Source organism: Musa acuminata, chromosome BXJ1-10, assembly GCF_036884655.1.
Source record: "Musa acuminata AAA Group cultivar baxijiao chromosome BXJ1-10, Cavendish_Baxijiao_AAA, whole genome shotgun sequence".
NCBI classification, from domain to species: domain Eukaryota; kingdom Viridiplantae; phylum Streptophyta; class Magnoliopsida; order Zingiberales; family Musaceae; genus Musa; species Musa acuminata.
In genome coordinates this window covers 25,760,493-25,772,721 of record NC_088336.1, presented here as the reverse complement: position 1 = coordinate 25,772,721, position 12,229 = coordinate 25,760,493, and the positions used below count along the sequence as shown (strand labels likewise).

The 12,229-nt window shown below is 38.2% G+C and overlaps 2 protein-coding genes across 3 annotated transcripts; both read right to left on the bottom strand.

Moving 5' to 3' along the window:
• Window positions 1-418: 418 nt before the first annotated feature.
• LOC103968392 (serine hydroxymethyltransferase 6) lies at window positions 419-2,622 on the bottom strand. 2 transcript variants are annotated; one of them, XM_009381580.3, is made up of 2 exons: window positions 1,458-2,622; window positions 419-698 (listed from the first exon to the last, which is right to left on the bottom strand). In XM_009381580.3, the coding sequence occupies exon 1, from the start codon at window positions 2,327-2,329 to the stop codon at window positions 1,463-1,465; it is 867 nt and encodes a 288-aa protein (XP_009379855.2). In that variant the 5' UTR covers window positions 2,330-2,622; the 3' UTR covers window positions 419-698; window positions 1,458-1,462. The 2 variants fall into 2 exon arrangements, with proteins under 2 accessions (XP_009379855.2, XP_064943171.1); XM_065087099.1 differs by having other exon boundaries at window positions 419-694; window positions 1,458-2,580.
• Window positions 2,623-2,981: 359 nt separating this feature from the next.
• Window positions 2,982-10,083, bottom strand: LOC103968390 (transmembrane 9 superfamily member 1). Its single transcript, XM_009381579.3, has 12 exons — window positions 9,887-10,083; window positions 7,602-7,794; window positions 7,376-7,480; window positions 7,181-7,198; window positions 7,009-7,097; window positions 6,731-6,883; window positions 6,226-6,360; window positions 5,923-6,089; window positions 4,690-4,784; window positions 4,120-4,493; window positions 3,537-3,810; window positions 2,982-3,455 (listed from the first exon to the last, which is right to left on the bottom strand). The coding sequence occupies exons 1-12, from the start codon at window positions 9,989-9,991 to the stop codon at window positions 3,388-3,390; spliced, it is 1,776 nt and encodes a 591-aa protein (XP_009379854.1). The 5' UTR covers window positions 9,992-10,083; the 3' UTR covers window positions 2,982-3,387.
• Window positions 10,084-12,229: the final 2,146 nt, after the last annotated feature.

Sequence of the window (12,229 nt, the reverse complement as noted above, 5' to 3'; positions counted from 1 at the left end):
TTTGAAGATGACCATCACTACTTGGCCTTCTTTCTTTGTTCAAGGAAAATGGACGCACGTACTCCAATCGCGTCTTACACCGCCAACAAAGGAAAACCCTCCATTCCTGACATAGATGACGTACCGTACCTCCGATTTACATACCTGCAATTTCTTACCAAGTGGGAGGCTAAAGGCTTTGAGCATTCATTCCCCACCCTCTTACAACTCGATAAACGTATGCTCTGTATTCGGGTGAAGCCAATGTTCGTAGCTACTCAAGACCTCACTTACAACGAGATTCCCCCCATAACTGACACTCTTACGCATTATTAAGACTTCTACTCAACTGAATAGTAACACACGAATGCAGAGACTAATAGCAGGTAACATTTGATGATGCAGAGTGCAGACTAATAGCAGCTTAACACCCAAAAGGTTGCTAATTATTTACCTCTTTATAATCAATCCAGTAAATGTTTCGGAAACAGACTAAAGGTTGAGCTCTATATACATGATAGGTATAACAAATAAAACAAATGCCCCAAAGCACCAGTTTCATTAACAAACATCAGCGCTGCACATGCCAGCATAAGGCGAACAAAGGCGACTCATATGTTACAGTGTACCCTTCACAGCTCATAGAGAAATCCATCAGCCAAATCGAATCTCAGCTTTTTCCATCATCTCTCAGTCACACGGACACATCCTCTTTCTTCCTTGAAGCACAAAAAAAGAATGACAAGTCAGTCACTAATACTCATTTCCAACCATAAGTTATAATATAATAATTTCATGCTCTTCTTCTGGCTTATAATATATGGATGGAAAAGCATTAAAGTACAAAATAACTATCTACAACTATGACCATTAAGATTTTAAGTATATATATACCGAGATTTTTCTTATAAATCATGATCAATTCCAGTATTCTGCCTGATAAACATGACAAACATGAATTATAAAAATGAACAGATCAGCTTAAAATACGCACTCCATGGAACATTAACTTCATGCACAGTTGATACTAAAAAAACCGAACAGAATAGGTTAATGCACTTTGATGAATGTTAACTCCATCCATATTCATAGTAGATATCCTCCCGTATACGATGACTAGGGTCTATGAATTTAACAGAGGATTCTTCTTATTCATGATCGATTCCAGTATCCTGTTTAATAATACATCAGATATAAAAATGAAGAGAGTTATCTTTGACGTACTTCATAAATTGTTAGCCTCTATATCCGGTTATCCACAGTCGGTTGATAAACAACTTATATAATGACTGCTACATGCATGCATGAAATCGCAGGCTTCGATCCAGTTACTAGAAGACCAAGCAAGAACAATTTTAAGCAGCATCTAATTGTCCGACTCTCGATCTCTAAATTAACAATTCCTTATCTGGAAGAATATTGAGAAAACAAATTAACCAAAACATCAAAGCAGTACATGCTAGAAGAAAATTGTGTACCTTGGCTACATGCACACATCAAATTCCCACTCTCTGGAGGAGTACAAGCGCTCCTTCCACACGAGCATCTTTTGGGAACGCAATCCCATGTCCTTTTTCTCGAGCTTATCGTAGTCTATGCACCCAATAAGCAGATTCACCTCGTATGACAAGCCTTGGGGAAACATTGAAGCCCCTAAGATCTTCTTCCCATTCGGCATGTAGTAGTCATGACTAACGTGCCCATAAGAAGGGAAATCAAGCTCCACAATTGGATCCTTGGGAAACAAGGATCCTATGTAGACCTCGAAGTTGGCCAAGGTACACAAGTAGACCTGCACGTTGACAGCCCAACATTCAAGATCAAGATCAAATGCCATGAGGGCACGACCATAGCATAGCTGCTCGATCTGACTGATACACTGGTCCCAGCCATAGTAACCATATCTGGGATACGCCTCGGAGTACTCGTCGATCAAGTGGCTAACTAGGGTTTTGAGCGCGATGCAGCACACGAAATTCAAAGTAGTGATGAGCTCGATCCCCTTCACCTGAAACTGCATCTCCTTCACCATGATCGCGAAGATGTCAGAGAGTGCAGCAGACAACAGTTGGTTCACCCGAGACCAGACGGCGGCTCTCCGGGTCTCGAGATCCGACTCCACCTTCGCCTTCTTCGATGGGGCAAGAATAGAGGAGGCGGATTCCCCTCGCATCAAAGACTCCCAAACCCTGATTTTCTCCTCCTTTCCCCGCTCCGCTTCGCCGGATTCCTTGCCGTCGCTCGGCTCCACGGGTCCGGCGCCAGCGCTCCCAGGCTGCCGACCGGGGAAAAGACAGGCAGCGAGGCGGAATCCGGGAGAGAGGCCAAGCGGGGAGCGGGAGGGGCTCATGGGCGGAGAATCTGGAGTCAGATGGCGGTGGGAGAGGAGCAGCAGTAGCAGCAGCAGAAGCAGCGGCAAAGGCGGCGGAAGCAGCGGCAGTAGCAGTATCGGAGGGACGAAGAGCCTGATACGGGGCGGCGCGGAGACTCCATGGATGTGGGAAGCAGCGAGTCGAGCTATACTACGAGGGATAGTCGGAAGAGTCGAAAGCGGGCCGCAATATTCTAGCAGGGCCGAACCGAATACCGTTACGCTCCACTGGTACAAACAAAGGGTTCTTATCGTGTCCTGTCGTGTAGCGTGTCGCGCACGCAGAATACCTCTCCTGAACCTGCCGGTACCAATATAGAGAGCTTCGCCACTCGATTGACATCAGGGGATGCAAACAAAGCAATAGAACCACACGATTGACACCAGGATCTAAATTAAACGACGCTGATTAATCAAAGGATATAATTTTTTTTCTTTTCATTTTGACGTAATAATCAAAGGACACTAACAAAGATTTCATATCAATAAGCACAAGTGGATGTCCGTTTCAGTTGTGGCAAGCAAGTTGTGGCAAGTTTCATTCGTATAACTCAATATGTACCAATATTAAAAAAAAAAAAAAATGGATGAGATTACGAAGAACCAGCTCATCTAAAGTGAGAACAGATGCTTGCAAAAATATGATCAGGATTATAACAAAAATGGCAATCACTTCCAGTACAGAATGGATGTAATAAATCCAAGTATAATATGCTGCGATGCATACAAGAAAAGGTGTCTGACCATGTTTTCGAGAGGAAGATTAATGCTTGACTAGGCTATAGGTATATTAAGGCTGATGACCAAAAGTAACCTAAAAAAGAATTAAAATCTCAAGTCCAAAACAGAAAGAAAACAATTGTGAAAGGAAAGTAAAAAAAAAAAAAAAAGAATGAAGCTAGCGCATCCCTCGCATACAATTTGCACAAGCAGCATTAGCTCATATTGGCAATCCAACTATCAACCTGATTGACATTCTGTCTGTTTCAAAATTTTGTAGGGAGGATATGGTATTAATCTTCCGGTTGTGGCTGCAGCTAGTCACATTTAATGTTTCTGTAAATCCTTCTCACGAATAGAGTAGAGCCAAGATAACCCACAGCACCTGAATTTTTAACAGAAAGTCAGAGAGCTCAAAACTTATGGAAGAACACTTGGCAAATATCAGAATATTGGAGAAACTTACCACACAGTATTCCTAATCCCAAACAAAACATTAAGGTGTAGCCAAAGTAGAAGCTAGTCTGGAAAAACCCTGACATCTTGGTCTTCACATAGTAGTAATATACAGAGTAAAGGTATACATAGACAGCTGTTGAGGCAGCAGAAAGGAATGAAGTCCACTGCCAGTGATAGTTCTCAGCATTCAACAAAAAGTATGTGCCAACTATGGTCACACAAATGGTCACAATTATGAGGATCAGAAAAACAAGTAGCATAAACCCATACACATAATATACCTGCCCAAGAGACATTCAAAGCGATTGGTTAGTTGCGTACAATCTCTAATTCTGCGCATGCATGATTTTTTCAGTTACCGAAACCTAGAGATGCCTCAGAACATCAAGACTGGTTAGCACCAAATAAAAATCTCCTTTAGAACAATGACAACAAAAATTTTAAAACTCCCAAAGGCAACCATTAATTGAAAATAATTTAAAGAACTACATAACCACAGAATCATCATATTCTCAATGGCCATATCAAAACCCAATAACTAGAAACCATGGTGAGTGTAACTTTACGCCAAAAAAAATGATGCAATTTACCTTGTAATTCCAGAATGATGTGAAGACAAAGTACATCTCAATGAAGATACTACCAAATGGAAGCAATCCTCCCATAAGTGACACAACAGAAGGTGTAAGATACCATTTCTTCTCAGGGATAGGACGAGGAATGGTCTTCACACGGCATGGGTTGTTTGGTGCACCACTCCAGTTCCTACCAACAACAGTGCCTAGAAGTGTCAATGGAAAGGAGATGAAAGCCCATAATATGAACACAACCACCATTGTCCCAAATGGAATAGCTGCTAGTGATCCATAAAATATAGCGATTGTGTTAAGCATGAAGCCAATCCCAAAGCACAAAAATGGAAACAATGATGCTGCGAGGATCATTGCCTTTATCCAACTTTTACCTGACAATGAACCAGAAACACTATTTAGAGGCATGACTATACAGTGAAAAAGATAGACTTATCTTTTTAGAAATTCTTTTTTTTTGTCTCAATCTGCAGTGACATAATGGAAGCTTCTTAATCTCAGGTCACATTATTGAACTAAAAAAGTACATATTCCAAATAAAACTAAACGATCGTTTGAGAGGAATCATACCACCATTACGTGAGTAAAGTCCACCACTGACATAGCCCGAAATAAATGAGGTAAGAGCATAGCACACTATAAAAGTGGTAACAATAGCTCCTCGCCTGGCCAATAAATAATTGATTGATAGTAAGCAGGGGGAAAAGGTTATAGTACAGGTGCAAAAGACTAAAGATAAAAAAAAAACAACTGTGGATAAAATATTACATCGTAACAAACAACTAATGATTCATGTTAGCAGAGAAATAACCATATATGTCAATGATGATCCACACTGATAGTGGAAGACACAGATGGTTCTACAATAACAAAGTTTACATGCAAGATGCAAATGCAAACACTAAAAGCTAAAACATTTGCACCACGGACATATTTGAGCTTCAATAAGAATCCTATTCCAAATGGAAACTCATGTTATATTTCATGTACCAGCTTCTGACACCAATGATATGTTTCTCTGCAGGCAATCAAAGATAGATAAACATATGAAGACCCTGATACCGGACCAACACAAGTTAAGAGTGAATTATTCATTTGGACAACTAAGCAACCATAATTCAAGAAAATGTAACTAATGAACCAGCAGCACAGTCAGTAACTTGATCTATTCGAACATCGAAAAGTTTCAAGTTGAATCATCTTACCATACAAGTATATTTTGGTTTTGCTAAGTCATGAAGTATTTTATGGTTTGGAGTCTTTGGATTATGAATGCAAAGTGTCACTGAGCAGGTCAAATGGTTGCCTTCACAAATTGTAGCAACGCCAACATATAACCCCAGAAAGCTCTTAAGTATATTACCTTATAAATACATCATAAAAGGAAACAAGCACAAATGGAGGCACCAATGGCCATCTCCATGATGGAGCAATAACCATACAGTGGTAGCGTGTGATGCTCTATGGTAACTTCCAAGGACCAATAGAGAAAATAGAGGTGAGAAAAGACATTAGAACTTGAACAAGACATGAGCCATCTTTTCCATTCACTTCAGTGGTTATTACAAAAATCAGACAATTCTCTGTGACCTCATATATGATCTACAATAGATTAAAGGAATCAAAATCTTATATTGTCCGATGGGAAATGAAGTTGTGCTTATAAATATTTCATATGTAAGCTCAGTGTTGAACCACCAGTGATGTGTAATAGCAGTTGCTTTGCTGGATACTGCATATCACCACGTTGGATCAATAATTAACAGAGACTCTAATTAGCAAGTAAGACGTGTCTATACGTACCCAATGTATAATGTTCCAATAATTGCCAACAAAATTACTAGAAGAACAAGCATTGCCAGCTGAGCACCGGTACCAACAAGAGCTGAAATAAGAACCAGCCTGCGTGGAGGTCGAAAGACATCACCATGAACAAGTTTCCATCCAGATTCTTCACTAACATCTCTTTCCTAACAAGAATCAGACCATATAAAGATCTAAGTTAGCTGACAGGACAATGACTTAAGCAAGTCACACCAGAAATGGTGAAAGAAGAGAATGCTCAAGGTAAATTCTGTACTTTGAAAAAACATAGCAAGTAATTACCAGAGTCTCAAGATCATCATCTTCACGCGCATATTTTGCATAGTCATTTCTGAGAGTCCTCATCAATATCATTGATACCAGGCCAGTGAGGAAAATAACCATCATGAAAGAATTGAAGATAGAGAACCAGTGAATCTGTAAAGGCACAAAATATCGTTATCATGAGGCAGAAAATTTTTGATAATTCAAACTTTTCAATAACTACCAACAAGGATTTAGATACTTGCGCTGAGATCTTATTGGACCAAAACATAAACAGTATGCCTAGATAAACCAAAAAAGAGGTGATATGATTTGTTTAATATGTCATTAGTGGCTGCCAATCGACACATCCATATACAGTATGGAGTTGCTTATATACCATGGTGTCTGAAACTAAGATAACCAGAGTACTTAGATCTATGACTTCATAAAGGATGGAACAATTACAATAACATTACAAGAAAAAGAGCCATTTTGCAGGTACAAAAAAATATACATGATAAATAACTCAGAACTACATCACCTGGTGTTCAAAGAAAGGGTAATCCAAATAAACTTCAAAACGGCGAGAAAATGCCACATCAGTTGGCAACCATTTGACTGAATATGTCATATCCAATTTCATCCCAACTTCCAGAAGTTTAGGACTTTCTTGAGTGAGATTGACATGAATAATCTGCAAGAAAGAAACACAGAGAACAAATGATATCAGTAATGCTTTCAACAAAAGTACCCCTCCCCGAACACAAAAGAAAGGGCCCTGGATGTATTGATGTCATATGGCTATAAAAGACCACTTACCTGATTTCCATTGTGTTGGATGACAATGTTTTTATGTGTGTAAAGATAATGCTTATCTTTGTTGTTTTTATCACTCTCTCCAACAAAACCTAATTAGAAATACAAATATTCTATATCAACAACATATGAAGTCTCATCCAAGATCAGAAGCAAACAGGAGGCAGGAACATACCCCACAACGGCAAGTCATCTAGACATGGCTCCAAACAACAAAGAGAGAAAGGTAATTAGGTAAAGGATAAGTAATTAACCAAAAAAATACGAAAAATCGCCGGATGTAGATAAGCATATATAAGAAGAATGCAAAATCGTTTTCAAATGCAGGATAACATACCAAATAAAGAAATAAAGAATTTAAGTAATTTACCAATGAAAAATTCAAACCAATATGAGTTCTCTATAGCACTTGTGAATTGCGCAACTTTTGCGTCATCAAGCTCAAGAGCACAAATGGAGCCTTTTTCAACATTGCCTAGCATTTCAATATTCAGAAATTTGATATTATCAATGACTGTCGATAATGGAAATGACTGTCACATACAATGTAATAGTTTGCATAAGACATGCAAAATTTGGTAAAGAGAAGTGTTTACGTTGAAACTTTATCTGGATCTGGCTGTCAATCAGTTCATTTCCACCGAGGACCTCCCCTAGCCCACCCCACTTGTGTGCAAGGTTCTTAGATGGATGACAAAATGGAAGGCTGTAATAATTATATGTCTCTTGAGGATTATTGTAAGGGCCAACCTTGTTTACCCAGAGAGTAACCGGGTCTTCAGCTTGGTACTGCATGTGAATTGTTAACATGTGAGAACCATGATAAACAGATAAATAATTTTGCTGGTATAATTTCTAGCCCAGCAAAGAACCTAGTGATAAAAACTGACTTTTATTCACAGAATAAAAGATGAAGTAATAATCCCACATTATTTTCTAGGAGATACAAGAAAAAAATTGGAAATAGATAAAGCCTATATTGGTACTATATATCATATAACATGGCGATAATAAATCATTCATTCATGCAGAGACAATCGGCCAAACAAGTGATATATCACCCCTTCACACACACATATATGCCTATCAAATTCTCTACTGGTACCCCAACCTTCCAACACATCATATATACCTCCTCAGAAATTCTGGATGTACAACTCAAGAGAACACAAATATATGTGCATCGTCCCTACATGCGAGAAATACCATATGAAAACTTGCAGCTAAGTTTTACCAAGCAAAACTTAATGGTTGATAAACAAATTGCTATTCTACTCCATTTTTGAAGAACTTGTTGGCAATCTGTACTTATGCTCCCCACACTTCTGTACCTATCTCAAAGCAACCTAAACTTCAAAATTGGTTATCTAAAGTCACAAGATTATTTGAGCAACTTCAAAAGGCAGGTTAGAGATTCATGCCCAAGAGAAAGGGAAACATCTGCGAGCATCTTTCAAATACATGTTTTCGCCGCAAGCAGAACCACTTCAATCTTTTGCAGCAAATAAATCATAGGAGAAGATAAAACAAACAAGATTTAAAGCTCTTAATGGGGAGAGTAGATTATCCAGTTATCCAACTAAAAGGAAAAAAGTAACAAGTTGATGGAGGTGAAACATAAAGCTAGCTTAATTATCAGTTTTAAAAGAAATAGAAAGAGAGACACTAGATAAAAGTCGCATTAACAATTAGCTTATTCTAAACTTTTTGCACAAGTAATATATAAATTATATAGGAATTTTCCAAATGAAATTTTCCGAGCATGATTGTTGATGACAATGCATTAATTGACAGGAGAAAAACTACGAAAAATTTTAAACTAGAATTATAAACGAAGTTTAATAACTTTCTAGGCTAAAAATAAGAGCAAACAGGGCATGTTGTCTTTGAGAATTAAATTCCATAAGAAGTCCCCAATTTGTCCTTGGCAACATTATTGAAATTAAAACTTGGGATTTGTAAATTCCAACCTATTTTTGTGATTTTATTTGGAGATTTCATGCATTTTCTTTTACTCTGTGATCCAAATTCAGCGATATGAGAAGAATCCAAGGTAGGCATACAGAGTACATATCATGTGGCATTGCAAGCTGAAGGAAGTCACATCTAAGTAGCTGATACCAGATTTATAGTACACGTTGTTCCTGCACAACATTACACGGAACATTATCCTAACCTCGATAATTTGGCAAGTGCGAGACATGAACCGCCAATTCATCATAAAATCGAAGATATGCAACAAGAATTTACAGTCGGTGTCTTAAATGAAACATGGCAAGGTAGACTATAAGCAACTTTATCCAAAGCACTAATGCTTTCCAGCGAAATTCAATTACTAATAACCTATATCGGGAATCAAGAATCAAGAACTCGCCATTATTAAGCTATGACAAGAAACCACGTGTGAGGATAGAGATGCTGCACATTCTAAACGGATTTGTCTTGTAAACGGGATCCAATATGTGGAAATCAAGAAAGGCTCCATGGGATAGTAACCTTCGCACCTGATTCCAACTCAGACAGACGGTCGACAGGCAGCATCAGTACACGCTGAAATTACCATATGTTCTGGCCACGTAACACGAGAAATCACTAACGAAGAAGCCAAATCCAGAAATAATTCATTCTTGACAAAAGTAACCTAATCTTGATGTCAACCCAACGACCAGTTCAAGAACTCATCGGAAAGAATCCTAAGTCCTGATCTACACCGGAATCAGGAGACCAAGAAACCCTAATCGATCATCGGATCCCGCTGTATCAACGCACCAGCCCCATTCACATCACAAAACTCGAAAGAATGAAATCTAGAAAAGGAAAGATGAAACGGAACACTAAGATCGACGGACCGGGATGGGGATCAGGGAGGCAAGATGCGTACCTTGTGGTCGGACTCGGAGGCGGAAGCTGAGGCGGCGAGGAAGAGGAGGAGGAAGAGGTGGAAAGCGGCGGGGAGGGAAGAGAGAGATCGAGCGCCGGAAAGCATCGCCGCTGCCGGATCTGAACGCGCGGTGGGCGGAGAGGAGGGAGTCTCTAAATGCTCGTAACGGAGGACGAAACCGAGCCTCTGCTTCTGGGGGCATTCTATGAATTAATAGCATATGATGCGGGAAGGAAGCAGTGGTGTGTGATGTCGTGAGGCCCCCATTGCGAGATTGGATTCGAGTACATGGGTTAGGGTTGGGTCCGATCAAGATCGTTGATATTGCCGGACCACGTTCGATCTAGATTGGATAAAGAAATCTGAGGTAATTATAGATTATTCCTATAATTAATTATCTTTAGCATCTTAATTTTTATATTTTTAAAATTTATATTGAAAAATATTTAATATTTTTTTTCTCACATCGTTAACTCCGTTGTTGATGGAAATATGATAAGATTTACCACTGAGTATGTACTGAATATATCTCATTTTAGTTTACCACTGAATACATACGTTATTTTCATCAACAGAATCGATGACGTAAGGAGAAACGAGATTAAATGTTTCACTTTCGTAAGCATAAGGATTTCAATATAATTTTTAAAAATATATGGATCAAAATACTAAGTATAACTAATTATATTGGATAATATACCGTTACTCCGAAACCTGTTTTTATTAAAAAAAACTTAACCATGAAAGTTCTGATGTACCTATTAATATCATCTTAATCTGACTTACGAGAGGGGCACTAAAATTGAATCTGATCCAAAATAAGTATTTAGAATTGTATTATCGAATCCAACTGATGAAGTTTAAGTGGACCCAATGGGTTGTCGTTATAATTGAATGATTGATTGATGATGGGGTAATTAGGTGTAGCATTTCAGCAGTTTGCTATCGACGGTTAAATTAGTTAAAATCTGCGGCTGAGATATTCTCATTCTTATACGGACTAACAATGATGATAGAAAGGTGTTCGTACGTGAATGAAAACTAATCAAACAAAATTCGAGCTTTAATGGTTTGATAAGTGTCTCTTATACATCATGGAGATGTTTGATTAAATATGTGTATTGAAATATGAATCGAGTTAGTAATTAGCTATTGATAGGATGATACCATGTCGTTTGACTGATGAAGACTTTGTCAAACCATCATAATTTTGTGGGATCAAAATCCATCATTTATCATTTTAAAAAAATATTAATTATTTTTGTTAGGATAACTCCATTCCTTAAAAAGCCTTATTATTTCAATCCTCATGGTTAAATTCATCCCAAATCCAACAAGACTTGATCCCAAATTCTAGTCGCATTCTAAGTTATACTTCAATGGACTTTAAGTGAATTAGATCGGACTATGTTCCTCAGTACACATTATTGAATCTAATTTGATGACTATCGTTTCTACGATAGATAAGAATTGTGTTGCTTGTTGGATTTTACCTAATATTTGATTTTTGTTGAATATTTTTGAGATATTCTATCAATCATGCATATAGAGAAGATAATCGTGTAGCTAATTGATCGATCAATCGTAGATTTTTTTTTTTTCGAAGGGATAAGTCGCTTTCTTAGTTTTAAAGATTCGCTCTAATGCGAACGACGACTTTTATACTCCTTTAATTTAAGCAATACTTGTTTTCCTTCCAAGCAAAGAAAGAAAAGAAAGAAAGAAAAGGAGACTAACCAGTAATCATAATGCTTTTGTTGTTTCCAGCATTGGCTAACCAGTAATTGACAGCCTGCATCACCTCCTGAAAATTCAAGAGATTAGAATAGTTTAATGCCTATCAAATTCTCTAATATTACAAAGAAATCAATTTTTTTTCCTATTTCAACATCACAGAAAAATGATTTATCTCTAATTTTTAATGTCCACATCGATCATATGATTATGGGAAACCTGGCATTTTCAGAAAAAAAAAAAAAGAAAGAAAAGAAAAGAAAAGAACTCCAAAAGGTGCACCTTTTTCTTGATAGAACAAAGGATTCATACGTCGACAGTGATATGGGAAGACATCATAGCTTTTAAGTCTAGTAGGTAGAAAAAACTGTGCGAGCAAGCAGAGTCCAACATCAATGCCTTGCCGAGCGGAGTTGCCATTTCCACAAGCATATGGTGTGCATCATCGCTGCTCAGGAAAATATCTCTAACCACCGGCTGAGATAGCAATCAGTGGCCTGATACAGACAATTCTATCAGTAGTTGGGGAGGTTCTGTCCCTCTGGAATTCCCCCGAGGCCAATGGAGCAGTGGATTCGAAGGGGGTAGAGGAATCAAGGGGGATCGCAG